Genomic DNA, 23,160 nt, shown 5'->3' on the forward strand with positions numbered 1-23,160 from the left:
TCATACATGATTAATAGATAAGGTGGGGCTGTTTGGGTAGGAGGATATGGTGTTAATTATTTATTTTGCTAATAATTAACGAAGAATATAAATGAAAAAAGCCTAGTCGTGGCGTCCCTTATAAAAATGTTTATCTTTATAGATTTGTAGATTATAGTTATTTTATCCTGGCTATATGACTTTGCAAAAAAGAAAACCCAGTACCAAGGTTTTTTATACCTAATGAGATGAGACTGAATACAGGAGATGCTCAAATGTAACTGAAAATAGCATTCTGCACCAGCACAAGTACAAAATACATATTTGTAATACAAGCCACAGTCTCCTTCACATTTTCAGTATAAAAATAACCCTTGAACAGAAACATTAATTGAACAGTAACTCAGATTAATGTTTTGTAATATTAGTTCACAATTACTACTCTCAGATAGGGTCAAGAAGTATATAGTTGGATATTCACAAAGAAATGACTGATTTAAAAACAAAGAGCACTAATGGAATTCAATAGTGCTTTTCAGTCATTCTACTTGGCATCTCTATTACCTGAAATGATTCACAGTCCATTATGGGAGCTTCCATGCTAATAGAATGTCTATCTTCTGTAATACAGACACATCAGGGCACTAACTGAAAATCTGTCACAATGAATTTCATCTAGATTTCACTTCATCTCTTCATGGACTGTAAAATTTGCTCTTGTACAATGCCTAAATTTACTGTGGGTAATTGAGAGAGATCTATAGATGCAGCACTCGGTATAAAGCAGTTTTCCAAAGATCTATAGTAAAGTGTGTAGATTTAGGGAAAGATTATGAAGTGCTGAACATCAGTCTTTGCTAATTAAATGTTTCGGTGAGCTCTGAAAATATTTTGAATGGATCCTGGTGGATAGAAAGTGAAAATGTATCTTTCATAGCTGAGAAGGCAATGCAGAGAGCTTTTTGAAATTTAAGAAACCTTAAAGGGGCCAACAAATGAGTTTGAACACAAGCTTCATTGCCTTTTGTAAGACTTATGGATCATATCAAGCAGACATATGATTTCTTTTATCTGTCTTGCGTTTACATAGTGCAATGTGGGATATCACCCACAAAATCTGGCCTCCTGTAGTTCTTTGGAAAATCTTTCATCAAAATTTCAGGTAACTCAATTTTGCTTGTGCAGTTGAGATTATTACCCCTAACTAAAGATGCTGCTATTAAGTTATGTGCATGGATTGTTGATAAAGAAGTAAAATAATATTTAATGCATGGCTCATTTTTCCCAATGAATACTTAATACACTGCTCATAAAGTATATATACTGAGCATTTTCAAACCATTTTTTAAAATTTTACTTGTTCCCATCAAAAACTAAACCGAATTATTGGCTGCCCTTAACAATCATAGACTTTAATATTTGTTAGCCAATTAGAATTGTGATATATTCTATAGCTTTTTTCCTAAGCCACAAACTGAATAATAGCATCATGCTTCAGTGCAAGTGAAGTGATCTCAGCCTTTACATTAGGAGAAAATCAGAATGGTATGACTGCAGTTCATTACTGAAATAGGTAACTGATGAACTGAAAAGACAAAGGGCATTGTTAAATGAAATGTCATTATTAGAGCTGCTCATGTTTAACAAATGTACTGCAAGTTAATTCAGTAGTGTTTTCTACAAAGTTCTCTGCAGAATGTTCACCATTCATTATTTTTACATTCTTTACATGCCCGACATAGTTTTTAATTTCTTTCAGGAAAGTGTCAACTAAATCCTAACTAAAGAACGACTAAACCAAAGCAAGGAATGTCAAATCTAGTCAAACACAAGGTTTAATTCCTGCGTTAATATTACTTTCACTCCATAGGCCCCAAAACATGTGTCTGGTTTTTACTGTATTTATTTAAGGATTCAATAAACAGAAATGTTTTAAGGCCCAATCCCATCTGAATGAAATGAAAGTGTTACCACTGACTTTAATGGGATCAGGATCCAGCCTTTACGCTGCAGTTCAACAGTCCATCCCTGTTCAGCAAAGCACTTAAGGGGCTTAACCTTCGGCAAGTACTTAAGTGCTTTGCTGAACTGAGGCCTTAACGTCTAAGTATAAACTTTTACCTTATATTTGGGGGTGTACAAATGTGATATTTTTATGTTCAATAAAAATTCTATCACACTGTCAGCATCTGTAGGAAACTGTTTTTATTGCTCTGGGGATGATAAAAATAATTTATGGACCTCAATATTTTTCGCAATAAGGAATGAACTCAGCTTTTGGCAATCTCAGGTAGTTAGTGAAGCTTTTCTGCTACATTTATGGATTTACTTGAGCTACATATTCTTTGACCTGGATTTTAGATTTATTGGCAGATACAAAAGTCACAGTAAATAACCTAAAATGCAATTGATGCTCTGTATATTTTGTGCATGGGCTGATTGACAGATTAAGAAGAGCCGCTCCTTCACAAGTGATTGAAACTGGATGCGCTGCTTGTTATAAATATGTCTAGCAGCATGTCATGCACATTTTTAAAGCAAAGATTCTAATATTACAGCAAGATTAAAAGCATATTCAAAACATGATATGTATAGATACGAACTTGAAAAGAAAATATGCATGCTACGATAAGGGCAATCAAATCTTGAGAGTGATGCTGAAGCTCTTGCAAGCAGTCCCATTGGCCTGGGACTTCACTCAGGAGTAATGCTGCAGAATCAGCCCCCTCAGACTTCAGGGCATAAACTGATCTACAGAAGGGTCAAGAAGGATTTTTTCTGTCCACTCTAGGCATTTACACTATTTTCATCACCATAATATCTGAGAGCCTGATCATAGCCCATTGAAGTCAATGGGAGTCTTTTCATTGACTTCAATGGGCTTTTGAAAGAGGTCCTCAGTGCCTGATCTCCATAGTATCTGACAGGTTTCAGAGTAGCAGCCATGTTACTCTGTATTCGCAAAAAGAAAAGGAGTACTTGTGGCACCTTAGAGACTAACCAATTTATTTGAGCATAAGCTTTCGTGAGTTGCATCAGATGAAGTGAGCTGTAGCTCACGAAAGCTTATGCTCAAATAAATTGGTCAGTCTCTAAGGTGCCACAAGTCCTCCTTTTCTTTTTTCATAGTATCTGAGTCTCTCAGCTGCAATACTGCATAATTAGCTAGGTGCATTAGGGGGGTAGAATAGCGTTCACTTTCCTCTTAATTATTAAGTACTGGCCATGAACATACACGGGATGCTGAACTTGATGGGCCAGTGTTCTGATCTGAAATGGTGTTTTATACATATCACTATGCAGAAAGCCTGCTTGATTGCATTAGTGTGTTAGTTACAAATTGGTACAATTTAGATAGATAGATAGATTTCCTTAGATGGAGATAACTTATATATATATAAGTTAACTTATATAATTTATAAATATATAAATTGTACCAATTTGTAAGTAACATGCTAAGGAAATCAAGCAGGCATTCAGCATAGTGATCAATCAAACAAACTACATTAAAGTGAAGACAATCTGACTTTCAGTTTTCCCTTCACCCTGTTCTTCATCTCAGGCAAGGAATATCAAAGGTGAAGCTAGATTTCTGTGTTGACATCTCGATCCTTTTCGCCTCTGGAAGTTTGAAAAAAATTCCCATCAGATGTGAGATGAAGTTAAAGTGTCAGTTTGGATTTTAAAAGATTAAGAGTAATCTCATTGCTCTCGTTGTTTTAAATCAAGTTGTTAATACCACTTTCATGCAGCTTTTGTGTTTTACCTCTATTCTTATTTGGCATTTTAAAAAAGTTTTAAAGCACCCCAGGCCAATAAACTTATATTTTTAAATGCTCTGATAGTACAAATTATTTGAAAAAATGAATTGAAAATGCACTGACTTGAAATTGAGCTTCATCCTCACATGGTCAGATATGGGTTTAAAATGGAAATATTGACAGACCATTAACAGCATCCCAGTCAGAAATGTTCTGACATTGCATTAGCAGCATAATATGATTTTGACTTTCCATTAAGTAATACTTGCTGATACTAAAACATGCCTAGTTCATCCCAGTGACAATCCATACACCGGACACATACTTTTTACTTTATGAATATGCATCAAGATCTATTCAGGGCAGGCAGCAGTACAACTTAGAAGGGGAAATAAATTTGCTTTTTATTTTCATCCATTTGCTTAACTTCGGCGCCATCTGTTGCTGACACAGAGAAATGATTCCACAGAATCTTAGAAAAAGCGTACACAGGATATTACAGAATTATTTTTAAGCTTCCCGTATTTAAAGTCATTGTAAGAGATGGGATGGAATCTCTCTCTCCATATGCATTTGTCCCAAGGCGCACTGTGCAACTGCTACCATTATTAGATATTTTTAAAATAGCTCCAGAGACACTAAGAAATTGGTCCAGCTCCCATTGAAATCAGTAGTAAAAGGCCCACTGATTTCAATGGCAGCAAGACTGGGTCCTTAATAAAGATTACTGGTGTATGACATGCAGTCCTGTACATGTTAACTCCTAACCCAATCACATCCTCACCAATCCACCAGTGATGCCAACCTTAATAACCCCACTGTTCCCTTCACCCACCCCTTTCTCTGTGCTTTCTCCCCTGGTTCCCCTATAGATGGAATGCCCTCCCTAGGCCTGTTAGCTGAACCACTTCCCTTGCTTCTTTCAAATCCCTCCTAAAACCCCTCTTCTTCCATCTCACCTAGGAGCACTGAAAGGGAAGAGGAAGAGGTGGGAGTGGGAGGAGAAGGAAAGTAACTGGGGTTTAAGGAAATTAGCACGAACCATGAAGATGTGCACACACCTTGTGGAGTAGCCATGTGATCTTATATCTAATCCTTGTGCTTTTTCTCCTCTTGCCTGACATGGCCCTGATTCAGGAAAGCATTTAAACATCTGTGTAAGTCCATCTTCTATTTAGGATCCATGCTTAACTTTAAGCATGTTTTTATATTCCAGTGAAAGCAAGGAGATTTACGCAGGTGCTTCAAGTTACGCACGTACTAAAGTACTGTTCTGAATTCATTCCCTGAGTTCATTTGTTCATGGTCCTTGCTTGCTGACTTTGGTTGTATGTTCTGTGGGCCATGGTCTGCTGCAGAGAAAACCATTTGCTTTTTGTGTTGCAGTAGCAGCACCTAGACTCTCCAGCCATGGACTCTAGTGTGCTAAGCATTGTGCAAACACAGAACAAACAAACAAACAAAAAACACTGCCCCAAAGAGCTGACAGCCTCAATGAGACTATGTGTCTACTGTTTTTTGAGGCACCCAAGCAAATTTTGTTGTCTTGAAAAATAAAAAAGTATATTATTATTTCCTTTGCCTCAAACGAGTAGAAGGATATGCAGTAAGGACAACAGCTTAGGTTAAATGAGAAACCTTGCTGCATCTAAACAGAAATTCAAACAATCTAGTTTGCAACCAAGAATATGAAGAGGTTCTAATGGTTAAAAATGTCACCTTCAAGTGCAGTTAGAGACAGGAAAGAGGCTATAAAAGTGACCCTTCTGCTTCATGTGTACGTTCACCAGTCTCATCTGATGGTTTATATATTCTTTGACAACATTAAGGGCCTGATCCAAAGCCCATTGAAGTCAATAGAACTATTTCCGTTGAGTTCAGTAGGCTTTGGATCATGCCCAAAGAACTATTGTTGATGTGCTAGCTAAGATAATGCTGTAAGACTAATCAAATTCCAAGCTTGGGGGATTAATCTGATGGCCTGCAAGCTACTGAAGGTTTCCCACCCCCTCTCCCTTAAATGATAGCATTACACAATTATTTACAGTCATTATGAATATTTTCATCTTCCTCTGAAGCACCAGGTGTGGGATGCTACCAGAAGCAAATTACTAGACTAAATGAACCAAACTAAGCTCATGTGATAACTCCTACTATCTGCTTAGTTTACTGAGAAATTTTAGACTCTGAAAAGATTAATAGTCAATAAAGTTGCAAAAAAGCAAGATATACTCTATCCTGCCTCATGCACCAGCAGCAAAATTATCAGCCCATTCCTGATCTCAGAATCTTAATCACCATTGATGGTAAGTGATGAGCTATGAGGTGGAAAGAACATAGCTTGATTTTCAGATACTGTGTTGAGCCAGAGTGCTAGCAGAAAAAATTGTTTTGCCTTGTAAATGGTTAAAATTTTATATGGAAGTTAGTGAAGACACCTAAATATGGAGCACCATAATGTCATTTTTCCTAGCAGAGTGACCTTTTAAGAGCAAGCAGCCATTTATGGGAAATTACAACATGATTTTGGTTCCTCCTTTGCCCTAAGTTATGTTCTGATTGGCTAGCTTCAAGAGGTTTATTCGAGATCATACTCTTGTTTGGATCCCCTAAAAACACTTCTACACCATGATACAGGTAATTTACAGAACCAAATACATATCTTAGATATATGAAATGAGAACTGTTAGGCCTAGAGGTGCAAGCATAAGTCTTTTCCGTCTCTCTCCCCATCCCATCCCCACCTTCTAAATTTATTTATTTTTTAATTTGGTTTACAATTTAGAATTGTAGCTCCAGTCCCAATTCCTCCAGGACACTAGGCACGTCAGTTAATTTCTGCTTTGCCCCAGAGTCTCTTGTGTGTGCATGTCTGGAAATCCACCTCTTCTGGGGTATCTGCCCAGCATTTATGCAGGCAGTCTACGCAGCAGTGACCTGCTTCGTTCCAGTCTGGTACCTGACCCCAGAAGTTCTGCCTCTGCCGAAAAATTCATAGGCAGCTTCTGCTTCCCTTCCTGGCATAACAGTGATGGGTCGCTACAAAACGTAGTTTTCCCTCTGCTGATACTCACACCTTATCAACTGTTGGAAATAGCCAACGTCCACCTTGATTGCATTGGCCTCGTTAGCACTACAAAAGTAATTTTCCCTCTCATAGAATATCAGGGTTGGAAGGGACCTCAGGAGGTCATCTAGTCCAACCCCCTGCTCAAAGCAGGACCAATCCCCAATTTTTACCCCAGATCCCTAAATGGCCCCCTCAAGAATTGAACTCCCAACCCTAGATTTAGCAGGCCAATGCTCAAACCACTGAGCTATTCCTCCCCCAGAGCCTACAGCACCCAGTATTCTCAGGAGGTCTCCTATCCAAGTACTAACCAGGCCCTGCTTAGCTTCCGAGATCAGGCGTGTTCAGGGTGGTATGGCCATAGACAACAACTGTCACACAGAATGGCCCCCTCAAGGTTTGAACTCAAACCCCTGGATTTAGCAAGCCAATGCTCAACCCACTAAGCTATCCCTCCCTCTCGTATTTCAGTATCCCTCCCCCTCTTGATATTCACCCCTTCTTGTCAACTGTTGAGAATAGGCCATTTCCATCTTAATTGAATTGGTCTTGTTAGCACTGACCCCCCACTTGGTAAGGCAACTCCCATCTTTTCATGTGCTATATATATATATACTGCTTACTGTATTTTCACTCCATGCATCTGATAAAGTGGGTTTTAGCCCACAAAAGCTTATACGCAAATCAATGTGTTAGTCTCTAAGGTGCCACAAGGACTCCTTGTTGTTTTTATTCCTTCCTACTTATGCCTGTACTGGCCTCTTCATTTTGGAGCCTTCTAGTCCTCTTCATTTGCCCCACTGCTGCAGGCAGATGCTATCTTTCTCTCTTGCACACAGCACAGGCCTCTTCTCTTTCAACAACTGAGATCTTTGACTTCTTGCTCTCAGCACAGCTGCATCAGTTTTCCCCCACTACACATATCTCCATGCCTTCTCAGGCTGCCTTCTGGCTTTTAGGTTTGCTCTTCTCGCTCATGTTCCTAAAGTGGTTCCTGGGCTGGATTCTCAGCCCTCCTGACACACCCCATGGCAGCTAATCAGTACGGTGGAACAGGATGTTGATGCACGCCGAGATCTCCCGGGAATCCTCCAGAGAGATCTCCAGGAAAATTTCTGGAGGTACTCAGCAATCCTTTGCCAAAAGTTCCTTGGCAGAGCCGCTTTGTTCCTTCCCCCGTTGTCGGAAACTTTCCCATGCCATTCGGCAATCACTTGTGCAGGGACCAAAGCTGCACATAGGTGAGCAGCATAGGGACCAGGGCAGAAGCCACAAGTATGTAGTACAGGGGTGGGCAAACTTTTTGGCCTGAGGGCTACATCTGGGTGGGAAAATTATATGCAGGGCCATGAATGTAGGGCTGGGGCAGGGGTTTGCGGTGCGGGAGGGGTGCAGGGTGTGAGAGTGGGTGCAGTGTGCAAGAAGGGGCTCAGGGCAAGGGGTTGGGGTACAGGAGGAGAGTGGGGTGCAGGAGGGGGCTCAGGGCAGGGAGTTGGGGTGCAGGAGAGGCGCTGTGGGGTCTCAAGACAGGGAGCTAGGTGGCTCAGGCCAGGGTTTGGGGTGCAGAGTGCAGGAGAGGGCTCAGAGCACGGGATTGCGTTGCAGGAGGGGATGCGGAGTGTAGGAGGGGGCTCAGGGCCCTGCCACATCCCTCCTGCACCCCAAGCCAGGGCAAGGGGTTGGGGTGCAGGAGGGGTGTGGCAGGGGGCTCAATGCAGGGGATTATGGGGCTCAGGCCAGGGGTTGGGGTGCAAGAGGGATGCAGGGTGCAGGAGGGGGCTCAGGGCAGGGTGTTGGGGTGCAGGAGGAGTGCAGGAGGGGTTTGGGGTGCCAGCTCTGCCTGGTGCCGCTTACCTTGAGCGGCTCTGGGGTGGCAGTGGCGTGCAGTGGGGCTAAGGCAGGCTACCTGCCTGCCCTGTCCCTACGCTGCTCCCAGAAGTGGCCAGAATGTCTGAGAGTGACTCCTGGGGATGGGGTGGGGCAGGCTGCCCTTGCCTGTGGGTACCACCCCTGAAGCTCCCATTGGCCGCAGTTCCCCATTCCCAGCCAATGGGAGCTGCAGGGGGTAGTGCCTATAGGCGAGGGCAGCACATGCAGCCCTCTGTCCCCCCACCCCCTTGGGCCGCAGGTACATGGTGCCAGCTGCTTCCGGAAGCGGCGCGGGGCCAGGGCAGGCAGGAAGCCTGCCTTAGCTCCACTGCGCCACAGGGATGGCAATCCCGTGGGCCGATTGAAAGCCCTGATGGGCCGCATCCAGCCCGCAGGCAGTAGTTTTCCCTCCCCTGGTGTAGTAGATGTGCTCTTGCTTCCCTGCTTACCATCAGGAGTAAGATATCTGCTACAATGACCCTTGCCTGTGGAAAAGTGTGGAAGAATTTTAGAACTGTTTTCCTAGTCGACTGCAACACAGCCCTTGCAGAGTGCTCTTTTCCCCATGTAGAGTGCCCCCTCCTCCACCCAACACTCAGCCAACCCATGCTTTGGGTGTTCACAGAGATGAGTGCTTACCAACAGTCAGTGAGAAAGTGATTGTTATGTTACCAGGGGTGTATTTTACTGAAATGTTTCAGTGCTGTGCATGAACTTAACCATCACGTTTCGGTATGCTGTTCCTTGTTCTTTGGTAGATGTGGCCTTAAGGAACACCCCCACACACCGTCTGAGCATCTTTGCCAGATAAGAAAGCGCCCAAGACGGAACAGAGAAGACACGTTCCAGGAGGTACTTCACTTCTCCAATGCAGAGAAAAGGGAATGCAAGGCATAGAGGGAAGCCAAAAGGCAGGATAGAAAAGAAAATCAGGAGTCTGTTAAATGATACTGAGCGGATGATTGAAGTCATGGAGGAGCAAACGCAGATGCTGAAGTCCTTGATAATGCTGCAGACTGAGCAGATGTGTGCCCGCCCTCCTCTGCAGCATTTTCAGAACTCTTTTCCATGCTCCCCCAAACTCACATAGTCCTTTCCGCTTTCCGGGACTTCTCAGTTTCTCCTTCACTTCACCCCCTTGGACAACTTTCAAAATGATAGCTGGACCTACATACAGCTCTGAAAGTCTGCCCTTCCCTGGTACCTCCTTTCCCACCAAGCATCTTCATGTGTGTGTGTATGTTGTTTCTTGTGCAATAAAAGCAAAGTTTGTGAACGGTAACTCATCTTTATTTGTTTCCTACAAATTGAGATAGCAGGCACTACCAATACATACACAGGCAGTTTAATCATTTGCTTACCGGAATGTAAGGTCACAAATTTCACCATTGCTTCCTAGGAAACCTACATGTAATGTAACATTGCAGCACCAACCACAGAGATATACATTAGTGGTTCTCAAAGTGTTTCATCAAAGCCTCCCTGATTTGAGTTGCCCCCTCTGGGTCCCTCTGATAGCCCTGGTATCTGGCTACTCAAAATCAGCAGCCAAGCAGTCTGCCTCAACCTCCACCCCTGAGCAAACCTTTCACTCTTAGCTTCACAAAGATTATGCAATGTACAATACATGGCTATGACCATGGGAATATTATCCTCACTGAGATCTAACCTGCCATAAAGGCATCACCAGCGCACCTTTAATCTGCCAAAGGCACATTCCACTGTCATCCGGCACCTGCTCAGCCTGTTGCTGAACTGTTTCTTACTGCTGTACAGGTGTCCCGTGTAAGGTTTCATGAGCCATGGCTACAAGGTATATGCCAGGTCTCCCAGGATCACTATGGGCATTTCAACATCCCGCACTGTAATCTTCTGGTCTGGAAAGAAAGTCCCCACTTGTAGCTTTCTACACAGGTTGGTGTTCCTGAAGATGCATGCATCATGCACCTTCCTGGACCACCCCGCATTGATGTCAGTGAAATGCCCACGATGATCCACAAGCACCTGCAACACCATGGAGAAGTACCCCTTCCGACTGATGTACTCTGTTGCAAGGTGGTCTGGTGCCAAAATTCGAACATGTGTGACATCTATTGCCCCTCCACAGTTAGGGAAACCCATTTCTGCAAAGCCGTCCACTATTTCATGCACATTTTGCAGAGTTACCATCCTTTGTAGCAGGATGCGATTAATTGCCCTGCACACTTGCACACAGCCCCAAAGGTTGACTTCCCGACTCCAAATTGATTTGCAACTGACCGGTAGCAGTCTGGAGTCACCAACTTCCACACAGCGATCACCACACACTTCTCCACTGGTAGGGCAGCTCTCATTCTGGTGTCCTTGTGCCGCAGTGCTGAGCGAGCTCCGCACACAGTTCCAGGAAGGTGGCTTTCTGAATCTCAACGTTCTGTAGTCACTGCTCATTATCCCAGACCTGCATGACGATATGATCCCACCATTCAGTGCTTGTTTCCCAAGCCCAAAAGCAACAGTCCACCATCTGCAGCTGTTCTGTGAATGCCCAAAGTAATCTAAAGTTGCCCCTATCCATATCACACAGAATGTCGCAACTAGGAGTCTTCTTCAGTTAGGAACTTCATGATTAACTGCACTGCCATCCACAGTTATCAGAGCAGAGTTAGGAGAGCAGTGCGGGATCCATCCCTTCACACAAAGATGGCGGGGTGAACAGCAAACAAGTGTCATTGAAAAATACCGCAAAAGAAAGCCAGAAGTCCAAGGAATGCTGGGACAAAAACAATGCACCATGGGACATTGAGCCCGGTCCCAAGATGCACCGCAACCCGCTCCACCTTCCCACAAGACCTAGCAGCAGGAGGTATTGAGCTGGACTGTGGAGTAGGAACCCACAGTGCATTGCTCACACTGTCGATGATAGTGCCCCAACTGTAGACGTGCTCTGCCAACAGAGAGAGTGAATGTGAACATGCAATACTGATTTTTATTACAGCGCTTTTTGACTGTCGACATAACGTTGTCAAAAAAACTCTGTAGTGTAGACAAGGCCTTAGTGATACAGTGTTGCTAATTCTTGTGATTTTAGTCAAGAGTCTTGCAATATTTGGGTAGTTCTTACAACTCTTGAAGTCAAGAGATCAGGTGAGACTCTAAGCTTCCATTAAAAGAAACATGGCCCTCATGATTGTGGAGCAAAGCTTGAAACAGTGATCTGAGTGTGCTCCACAGGCTCAAAAGTCAGAAGCAAGGAAAAAAAAAGGTGTTTTTTTTTAAACTCATGTTAAAGCCAATCACATTATTACTGTCTCATTGAGTGATTTGTGATTTTTGTATTATTGGGAATGGTAACACTTGAGAATCCAAGTCTAAGAGATCTGAGGTTTTCTTCTTTAATGAACTGAATACAGCCTAACAGATTTATTTGAGCATAAGCTTTCGTGGGTAAAAACCCCACTTCTTCAGATGCATGGAGTGAAAATTACAGATGCAGACATAAATATACTGACACATGAAGCCTTTAAAGTGCTACCGGAGTCCTTGTTGTTTTTGTGGATACAGACTAACACGGCTACCCCCTGATACTTGAATACAGCCTGAAACTTAGTCACATTCAAACAGTCAATTCAGTTCTAAATCAGCTGGATGAGGAAAAATAACAGGCAACACTGGCTGTTGTTATTGGACACACAGCAAAATTCTCCATGACTGAACGAGGTACTCAGCACACAAGAAAAACAGGAGGCCCCTGGCTGGGTCAGTGGCAGAGCGCATTGAATTCCAGACCTCTACTGCCTGAGTTAAAAGGCAGTAGAGGATCTGTTAGCTTACAGCTGTAGCTGCCTCACAAATCTCTATGTTGTCCAGCCACCAAAAGGGGAATGTAAATGAGCATGCCTGTTCTGCAGCGCCCCCTTCTGGCCCTTGCATGGTTCTGACACACCCAGCTTCAGTTTCCTTTCATCCCAGAGCTCCTCAACAAGTCCACCAAGTCCTGTGTCACATGCCAATGCCCCTTCTTGGGGAAGAGATCATTAACTTAGAGTGTGCTCAAAATACAGTGTTTTTCATTCCAGTCTCCCACTAAGTGCAACCCTTCCTTTTCTGAAGGTCTGACCATTTTGCAGCTTCAAATAAAGATTCTTTCTTAGGTCTTCCACTGAACACTATCCCTCCTTTCTGAGGCCTAATTTCCTTTCACAGTCCCTCTTCTGAGATCTGGCTTCAGTTTCCCACCTAACACACTAGCTCAGCCCTCCCTGGTGTGAAGGATCAGGGGCTTAAACCCAAGTCTGTGGGTCCCCAGATCACAGCCACCACCTGGCAGCTCACAGGTACCAGCATGGAGTGGGGGCTGGTGGAACCTAGCTCAACCTATACTCCACCCACAAAACTCCTGATTAAAGGAAACATCCAGCATCTCTGATTGGCTCACTATTTAAACCAGAACCAGGCACAGGAAGTTGTATGAGCAACTATGTGAATCCTTGGCTGGTTGCTACATCAGACCCTGCTTCTTGCCTGACTCCTGAGCCTGCCTTGATCCTGATTCCTGCCCTTCAGCCTTGTTCCAGATCCTTGTTTCTACACCCCACTCTGGCTCTGACACTTGGCTTGATTCCTAGCTCTGACTCTGACCAGTAGGCCTGATCACCACTGCTCTGACCATTAGGTTAGACCACCTACTTCACAGTCTATGACACCTTAATCTCTTTCCTTTCAGAGTCCTCCAGGTACTCAGGCCCCTCAGGCCTGTGCTCTCTGAATCCCCAAGGCAGGCCTCCAGAAGCCTTCCCCAACTGCTTCCCTTGGGAATCCTATCAGGAGCTTGCACCTCTCTTGCCTCCAGCAGCACTCCAGTGCAGGTTCTGAAAGAAAGCTCTCCACTTCTCTCTCTTTCCTAGTTCCTCTTCCCTGACTTATAACGTCCAGGTACATTCTCTTTCAACCAGACAGCAGTAGCCAATTAGTCACTGGTGCCTTCCCTTTCAGCCAGTTAGGTAGCAAACAATCACTCATAGCTGCCTTCTCTTTTACCGTCAGACGGGGACAGAACCACATCAGGGTATTTCTCCTTCCAGCTGAGGGAAGGTTGTTCCAAGCTTCAGAGAGCCACCCAGCTCAAATCCCTGGATGGGCCAGCACCTGTAATGCAATACGCCTGGGTGAGTTGTCACCAACAGAGATTGAACCAGGACCTCTGGATTGAAAACTATGAGCCTTTCTTACTCTAGCTCAGACATTTGATAAGCCAGTTGTGGCTTTTTGCCACCAAAGGAGGTGTGGGAGACAGGCTGTGGATGGAAAGATGCATCTCCTCTCTCCCCCCATTTTGGGCAAAGATAGAGGTGACTTCAAATTTGGAGGTCGGAGTGGGTGGTTGAATTCTTTTCTGTTCCATCTTTCCGCCTGCAGCCTTCCCCACTATCTATCACTATGTCAAACAACAATGGGCAAACATATCGGCTGAATATTTGTGCTAAAATAATCAGCAATGAAATAGTTGATGATATTTTAATTGACATCATTCAGCCTCTCAGTTATCGCCCACTGAGAAGAAGAGGAGCAGTTCATACCTCTTTTAGCACAATGGTTTTATATTGTCTGTAGACTCACAGACATCATGGCACAGTCTTAGACTAGGTGACAATCATGCACGGTATTGACTTATTTTGTTAAATGAAAACTTAGATTCTGGACCAACATCATGTGGTAACATTAAAAAAAAACCCTAGTAATTATGGGGCAATTTTTATGCATGTTTTGTCACGTTATACATAGAGCTTTAGTTAACACCCAGATAAGGAACTTTCTCTGTTCACTTATTCCTAATCTGTACCCAATTTTTGGCTGGATTTACTGAGGTTAAATGACTTGACAAAGCTTTCAAAGTGAGTCAATTACTCCCCACAAATCAGGACCCATGATCCTTGTGAAAACCAGTCCTTTGCATGAACCAAAATTCCACAAAGTATTTTCTTAACTAATAAGAATAGTTAGATAACTCTTCCATTGATTCTCAACTAAACTCAAGTTAGTTTGGTATTCAACATTAATGGAATGGGCTGGAGTGTCGTAGTGAAACAAGAACCTTTGCAGGCAAGCAATGTATTTTATTTGTCATCAATACACAAGTTCAATTCATGCTGAAATTAACTGACTATGATTTGCAAATAATTGTGAGTTCAGCATCTGTCCTTATTTCCAAAGTCTGAATAGACAGAGTGATGAAAGTTAATTTGTTTTTCTCAGTAATTGCTTCTGTAGAATATGAGAGTCTTTGAAAAGAACATTATGCGAAGCTTTTCAAAAATCACCAGCAAAGGAAAGGCTTGGATCACAGACAGAAAATCCTTGATATGTCCAGTATAATAAAACTTGGACTTTATTTCATGGAGACCATAAAATCTGTTCCATTGTCTCCAAAAAAATGGCCTACAACAGTTCAGAGAATATTTGAATTAAAATGATGAGAAGCATTGTCCAGGATTTCCCCAGTGATTAGAGGGAAGGGATGATGTAAAGCCAACCCCAATTTAGATATGTTAGGGCTGTCAATTAATCGCAGTTAACTCATGCGATTAACTCCAAAAAATTAATCGCACTGTTAAACAATAGAATAGCAATTGAAATTTATTAAATATTTTTGGATGTTTTCTACAATTTCAAATATACTGATTTCAATTACAGCACAGAATACAAAGTGTACAGTGCTCACTTTATATTTATTTTTTATTCCAAATATTTGCACTGTAAAAAACAAAAGAAATAGTATTTTTCAATTCACCTCATACAAGTACTGTACTGCAATCTCTGTCATAAAAGTTGAACTTACAAATGTAGAATTATGTACAAAAAAAAACTACGTTCAAAAATAAAACAATGTAAAACTTTAGAGCCTACAAATCCACTCAATCCTACTTCAGCCAATCGCTCAGACAAACAAGTTTGGTTAAAATTTGCAGGAGATAAAGCTGCCCGCTTCTTGTTTACAATGTCACCTGAAAGAGAGAACAGGCATTCGCATGGCACTTTTGTAGCCAGCGTTGCAAGGTATTTATGTGTCAGATATGCTAAACATTTGTATGCCTCTTCATTCTTCAGCCAACATGCCAGAGGACATGCTTCCATGCTGACGATGTGACTGAGCTCCTTGGAGGAGAATTGTATGTCTCCTGTTCTGTTTTACCTGCATTCTGCATATATTTCATGTTTTAGCAGTCTCGGATGATGACCCAGCACGTTTGTTTTAAGAACACTTTCACAGCAGATTTGGCAAAACGCAAAGAAGATACCAATGTGAGATTTCTAAAAATAGCTACAGCACTTGACCCAAGGTTTAAGAATCTGAAGTGCCATCCAAAATCTGAGAGGGACGAGGTGTGGAGCATGCTTTCAGAAGCCTTAAAAGAGCAACACTCAGATATGGAAACTACAGAACCGGAACCACCAAAAAAGAAAATCAACCTTCTGCTAGGGGCATCTGACTCAGATAATGAAAATGAACATGCGTCAGTCTGCTCTGCTTTGGATCATTATTGAGCAGAACCCGTCATCAGCATGGACACATGTCCTCTGGAATGGTGGTTGAAGCATGAAGGGACATATGAATCTTTAGCGCATCTGGAACATAAATATCTTGTGGCGTTGGCTACAACTGTGCCATGTGAACGCCTGTTCTAACTTTTAGGTGACATTGTAAACAAGAAGCAGGCAGCATTATCTCCTGCAAATTGTACCCAAACTTGTTTGTCGGAGTGATTGGCTGAAGTAGTACTGAGTGGACTTGTAGGCTCTAAAATTTTACCTTGTTTTATTTTTGAATGCTAGGTTTTTTTTACATAATTCTACGTTTGTAAGTTCAACTTTCATGATAAAGAGATTGCATTATAGTGCTTGTATTAGGTGAACTGAAAAATACTATTTCTTTTGTTTCTTTAGAGTGCAAATACTTGTAATCAAAAATAAATATAAAGTCAGCACTGTACACTTTGTATTCTGTTTTGTAATTGAGATCAATATATTTGAAAATGTAGAAAACATCCAAAAATATTTAAATAAATGGTATTTTATTTTTGTTTAACAACGCGATTAATTGTGCGATTAATTCTTTTAATCGCATGATTAATCACGATTAATTTTTTTAATTGCTTGACAGCCCTAATATGTATATTTAAGAAGCACACCTTTCAGTCCTCTCAGTGCATTGCATAATGTAAAGCCGCACACTTGTATCACAAACATATCTTAACATAAAAACTGACTCCTGGAAAGTCCCACCCACAACAGAATCCATGTAATTCCTGAAAGCAACAGCATATTGTCATGGCTGGGGTCACCAGATAGCACTGATCAGTGGTTATTTTTCTTAGTGGACAAATAAGTTTTGACTCCTGGGAAGACATGCTGTGTTGTTGTAAGTTTTGAGTTCTGCTGTAAGTTTTGAGTTCTACAAGGTTCTGTGTAGAGGTAGCCAGAGAAGATGTTGTGTGAGCAGCAGGGGAGTTTGCTCTCTCCCTTAGGCTCTGATTAGATGCAATTGTTGAGAAAGAGTTACTTCATTGGCAACAAGGCATTGATGTGGGGCTGAGAATCCCATAAGGAGGGATTGCTCTGCGTATTTGCGGTGGTCTCATTTTGCATGATTTCGTGACTGGTGTATATAGGTAAATAAAGCAAGTTACACTTGGAGTACACTCAGATTCTGCATCACTGACTACTCCTTTATTGAGAAGCCGACCTTCAAGGCTTTAGGTGTTCTGGAGGAGTGACACTGGGGTCAGAATAGGGGACTGGAGTCAAAGGAAAGACAAACAATATATAATTGTTAATATTATCTGCAAAGAAATTAAAACATGAGTGAGTGAATGAAAGGATGAACCTAGGTATAGGTATAGTCTAAATCCAGGTCTGTTATTTTAAAAGGTGAAAATATACATCTGTGCCGATACAAAAATTTGGATCCACATCTGATCCCCGTCTGTATTCTTTACTATCTTTGCGAACCGATCCAAATTTTTGTATCTGCACAGGGCTCTAACAGTGAGATAGGGTGCTGATGCGGATGTGGATACATATAGAAGGTGGAGTGAAGCTCAGGGGTCAGACACAAGTTAATTGTCATGCCCCTTCTCTACCTATGCTACATTGATGACATCTTCATCATCTGGACCCATGGGAAGGAAACCCTGGAAGAACTCCACCACGATTTCAACAGCTTCCACCCTACCATCAACCTCAGCCTGGACCAATCTACACGGGAGGTCTGCTTCCTAGACACCATGGTGCAAATAAGTGAAGGTCACATAAACATCACCCTATACTGAAAACCCACCGACCGCTGTGCCTAACTTCATGCCTCCAGCTTCCATCCCGGACACACCACACGATCCATTGTCTACAGCCAAGCACTGAGGTACAACTGCATTTGCTCCAACCCCTCAGACAGAGACCAACACCTACAAAATCTTCACCAAGCATTCTCAAAACTACAATACCCGCCTGAGGAAATAAGGAAACAGATCAACAGAGCCAGATATGTATCCAGAAGCCTTCTGCTGTGAGACAAGCCCAAGAAAAAAACCAACAGAACTCCACTGGCCATTACATACAGTCCTCAGCTAAAACCTCTCTAACACATCATCAGTGATCTACAACCCATCCTGGACAACGATCCCTCACTTTGACAGGCCTTGGGAGGCAGGCCAGTCCTCGCCCACAGACAACCCGCCAACCTGAAGCATAGTCTCATCAGCAACTACACACCGCACCATAGTAACTCTAACTCAGGAACCAATCCATGCAACAAACCTCGATGTCAACTCTGCCTACATATCCACTCCTCCTTTTCTTTTTGCGGATACAGACTAACAGGGCTGCTACTCTGAAACCTAGCAAGAGTTGGTGGCCGCACTCTGAGGCCACCAAATAATTTGTCCTGAGAACCCCTGATTTAATAGGCACAGTGGGTTTGCTAGCATGGCATGGCGCTTATATTTGGGTGGGGAGAAAATTGGGGGCATGCTTTTAAACTCCTACTGATAGTTTATTAACTAACAAGCCTACATCACTGGCAAAGAATACCATTGCACAGCACTCTTAGGGGTTCGGGAAACTTTTGCAATAGAGAGAAAAAGTGGGGTTTACAAAAGATGCATTTGCATGGCTTACGCACGTGCCCACAAATGCTTTTAAACAGCCTCGCAACCCCCCCAGTGAAACGCAGAGCGGACGGAAATCCCGGATTGCCTGCGGGCTAATGCACGAAAGGGGGCTGAGAACAAATGCTCTGGCAGGGAGGTTGCCCTGGCTCTCCCTACAATGGACCCCCGGCCTGCTGCCGGCGGCGCCCCTCAGCGCCCCCGGCCAAGGGCAGACCTGGAGGCGGCTACCCGCCACCCCGGTCCACGGCACCCCGCGTTCCAAGCGGTCACATGACCCGCCTGTCACCCTGCAGCGCCCGCCCCCTGTCGCAGCGAATGGCGCGGCCCGGACGCGCTTGCGCGGGCGGGGACGAACGCGCGGGGAGGTAGCGGAGACGGGCGCGCGCGGAGCCACACCCACGCACACGCCACGCCCCCCCCCCCCCAGTGGCCGTTGGTGGGCGGAGGGAGCGCGGGTGACAGCGGCAGCCGCGCGGCGCAGGCGGGCTGGACAGCGGGGGCGATGGGCGCCCCCAAGGGACTCGGGTACCAGGCTCCGCAGGAGGTACGGCCCCGCCTGCCCGTCCGGGGACCCCGAGCTGCCCCTTGCGCGGACTCCTGGCCCCAGCTCCCCGGGCCGCTCCCGTGGCCTCCCTGCAGCCGGGGTGCAACGAGACCCCCGGCCCAGCCCCCCGCCGTGCGCCCGGCTCCTTACGGGTCGACGGGCGCAGGGCTCCCATCCGGCGGCCTCCCGGCCTGGGGGCCCCCTCCCGCCGCTATGGGCCGCTCACCGCCTCCTGGGGCGGCTTCTGCCTCTCCCCTACCGCGGCGGCTGCCAGGCCTAGCGGCTTCCCCGGCTGGGGTCTGACCCCGGCGTGGCCTGCCCGGCATCAGGCCCAGCCCCTGGGGCGTTCGGGGCTGGGCACCTGGGCCGTGTCTGCGGTGCGGGCTCCCTGGGGGACGGGGCTTGTCCAGGTCAGAGGAGCGAAGGCCCGAGGGTCGCGGTTGTCGCCCTGGCTGCAGCCCTGTGCTCATCTCAGCCGTGTTGTAGGCGTGAGTGTTGAGTCCCTTCCGGGGGTGAAAGCTCCCACATCGACGTAAAAGACGGGGAGACTTCCAGACTGTAAAGCGGTTGGACCCTTAGGTTTCTCCCAAACTTAAACAGCTAGAGAGCTTTGGTCTGGCAGATTGTCTTGCTTTATGAATACTGCACAGGCAGCAACTTCCCTAGCTTGCTTCCTTTCCCCTCTGCACTGACTCTGGGGGTGACAGAGACAGGATGTTTCTGCCTGCCTGAGCATAAGGCCTGGAGCCAGGAACTTGTGAATTCTGTTCCTGGCTCCGCAACTGACCCTTCTCTAAGGGTTCGGAATGTCGTGGGGATTCTCCTTTCCCCAGATTTCTTACCTGGAAAATGGGGGTAACAACACTTATTACTCAGGAGCGTTTCGTGAATTAATTAGTTAATGCTTGCATAGTGCTTTGGAAATAATAATAAAAAAGCTTCACATAAGCGCTCAATATTAATGCTGCCATTGTCCTATTCTGGGCTGTTGAAAATGGTTAAAGGAAACTGTGGAATCCCACAACAATTTATCTCTTACCATCTTCATACAAAGTTTGTGAAAACATTACATTTCAGGTGTAGTATTGTATGAGCCCTACAGAGTTGACAGAAATCTGCAGAATCAAGGGTATGTTACCTGTGCTGTGGCCTTTGGTGCCCAGATTGTTTGGGTTTACTTTAAAAACAGATGGGACAGGGAGATCAGATGAAGAGCAGGAACTGACATGGATTCAATTAGAATGCAATAGCTGAATTGTTTATTTAAAAAATGGAGAAAACACCACATTTAGAGAAGAGATGCAGATTGATTGAAATAAAAGGGCAAGAGCGACTGGGCAATAATAAATAGGTTTTCTCGAACAGGACAAAACATTTCATGTTAAAGCCACCTAGAAACACATTAAGTACTTGCCTAATGTTTTTTCCATGTGTGCAATTGTTGTAATTATTATAAAGATGTTATCAGATTGCAAATGGAAGGGAAGTGTGTGAGAGAAAACTCTGTATTAACATACATATGGTCTATATTAAGGAAAAAATTGGGAAAATTTGTTTTGAGTCCTAAAGTTAGGTGGTTGGAGGAGGTGAGTGGATACAATATTTTAAAATTAGGGTTAATTTTTTGTTTGTTTGTTAGGTTGAAACCAGAGAAGATGAAGAACAAAACATCAAATTGACTGAAATTTTGGAGTTGCTGGTGGCAGCTGGGTATTTCAGGGCAAGAATCAAAGGGTTATCACCCTTTGACAAGGTGAGACTGTAATCCAGGATTACTGATTAGACATAGTTTACTGTATTTACTAAACATGGTTTTCAAATTCAGCTTAATAGTTCCAGGTAGTAAGGAGAAGGGGAGATCAGCAGCAGATAAAGTTATTTTTATTATTTATATAGTTCCAGTAATGTAGTGAAGATATGAGTAAAACTTAATCCTTATCTCAGGGAACTAAGGCACCCAATTCTGCAGTTACTCATGAGTGGTCCTACTGATTTCAATGGAACTATTTGCATACCTAAAGCTAAGCACGTACATAACTATTTGCAGAATCAGGGCCTACAGTTCTGAAGTGGGTGTGTGGGGAATTTAGCTCCATGTATGACTCCTAACTGGAACTAGAGTTCCATGGCTAAACAAACAAGGACCTAAATTTGTTTAATATGAAAACTTGTTTGCATTGTGGCATGATCATTGTAAAAGGCTCTAGTCATACTGAAAATGAGGAGTAATGGGGAAGTTTAAAGAAGGTAAAGGAAGTTATTAGCTGTGGAGTTTCATGAACAAATAGAACAACTTACCTAGTGAAGCTGTTTTTGGACTGTCACTGGAAATATTTTGGGAAGGGTTAGGTAATTCTGTGGAAAGCCAGTTATAGGGACCTTCATCCTCAAAGACAGGAAGTAAGTCAGGCTGTACAGAGTATATGCTTAAAGAGGTACCTTTGTTGGTTTAACATTTGACTTGATAAATCCCTGAACCTTGCTTTGAGAGTGCATCCCTTGTAGTTATGGCAGAGCCTTTGAAAATGGGCTCTTTCATTTCTTTCAATAGTTTGCTTGTACATAGGATAATGGTGTTGTCCTATAAACCTTTGCTTGTTAAAACTACAAACTATTATATTTATAGAGCCATAGGCAGTCATAGCACTTTACAACCACAAATATAAGTATGCCTAAGGAAGACTATTTAAGGCCCTGATTCTGTAACTGGATCTGTGGAAATGAACACTTCAGTGGTACTCACACACATCCAGTTGTGGGACTGGCATCTTGTATCCTGATCCTGCAGTGGGATTACTTACATACATAAGTGTTCGTAGTGAAACTCTGTAGGCTGTTATGGTATAGAATATTTTATAGGACTTTTTGTTAATTGTTTAACAAACAAATATTGTTATAATAAAATACCTCCCCCTTCTACCGACTGTCACACTAGACAGTCAACTATGAGAAACAAACTAGACACTAATATACAAGGATTATTTCGTAACCATGCTGAGTGTGTACTATATTAGAGAGGCAGTGTGGTGTAGTGGAAAGGGTACTGGACTGAAAGTCAGGAAACCTGGGTTCTAGTTAGATTCTGCCACTGACCTGCTCTGAGAGCTTGGGTAAGTCACTTCACCTCTGTGCCTGTTACCTCTTCTATTCTTTGTCTGTTGTGTATTTAGGTTTTGCAAATTTGTATACGTGGTTAACTTTAAGCGAGTGAGTAGACCCTTTGAAATCAATAAAAGAAAAGGAGTATTTGTGGCACCTTAGAGACTAACAAATTTATTTGAGCATAAACTTTCGTGAGCTACAATTCACTTCATCGGATGCATTCAGTGGTGCCAGAAATACTCCTTTTCTTTTTGCGGATACAGACTAACACGGCTGCTGTTCTGAAACCTGTCATTTGAAATCAATGAGACTGCTCTGGTGTTTTGAATTGAGCATGTTCATAAATGTTTGAAGAGTTGGGGCCTAAGATAGAAACTTCTTCAGGTGAGGTGCTTTCTGTCACTGTTTATATAATGCCTACCATATGGGGGGGGGTTGTGTGCTACTTCTCATGCAAATAATAAAAGAATAACAGTGGAAAAACTTGGATTAAGTAAATGAGGACATATGTTCCAATTCTTGTTTTGAGTTTTTACAGCTCATGATCTCTAAAACAGCCACTTCATCATTTTTTAAAAATCTTTATTCCATTCTTCATGGTTGACAGTGTACTTGGATTTTCATCTACTTGCATGTCAGAGAACTCAGTGTCTCAAGAAAACTAGGAAATAAAGTTTAAAAAATAATCTGAAA

General features: G+C 43.4%; 1 protein-coding gene across 2 annotated transcripts in view; it reads left to right on the forward strand.

Moving 5' to 3' along the window:
• The first annotated feature begins 19,230 nt into the window (after positions 1–19,230).
• The window catches only part of CCDC93 (CCC complex scaffolding subunit CCDC93), a 103,543-nt gene continuing 99,613 nt past the window's right edge, over positions 19,231–23,160 (forward strand). Inside the window, exons 1-2 of one of the 2 annotated variants that reach the window (XM_073305251.2) lie at positions 19,231–19,365; positions 21,005–21,118. In XM_073305251.2, coding sequence (XP_073161352.1) covers positions 19,324–19,365; positions 21,005–21,118 — 156 coding nt within the window. In that variant the 5' untranslated portion in view covers positions 19,231–19,323. The remainder of the gene's footprint in view (positions 19,366–21,004; positions 21,119–23,160) is intronic. The other variant, XM_073305252.2, reaches the window with a different exon arrangement.

Source organism: Lepidochelys kempii, chromosome 11 (assembly GCF_965140285.1).
Source record: "Lepidochelys kempii isolate rLepKem1 chromosome 11, rLepKem1.hap1, whole genome shotgun sequence".
Taxonomy (NCBI): Eukaryota; Metazoa; Chordata; order Testudines; family Cheloniidae; genus Lepidochelys; species Lepidochelys kempii.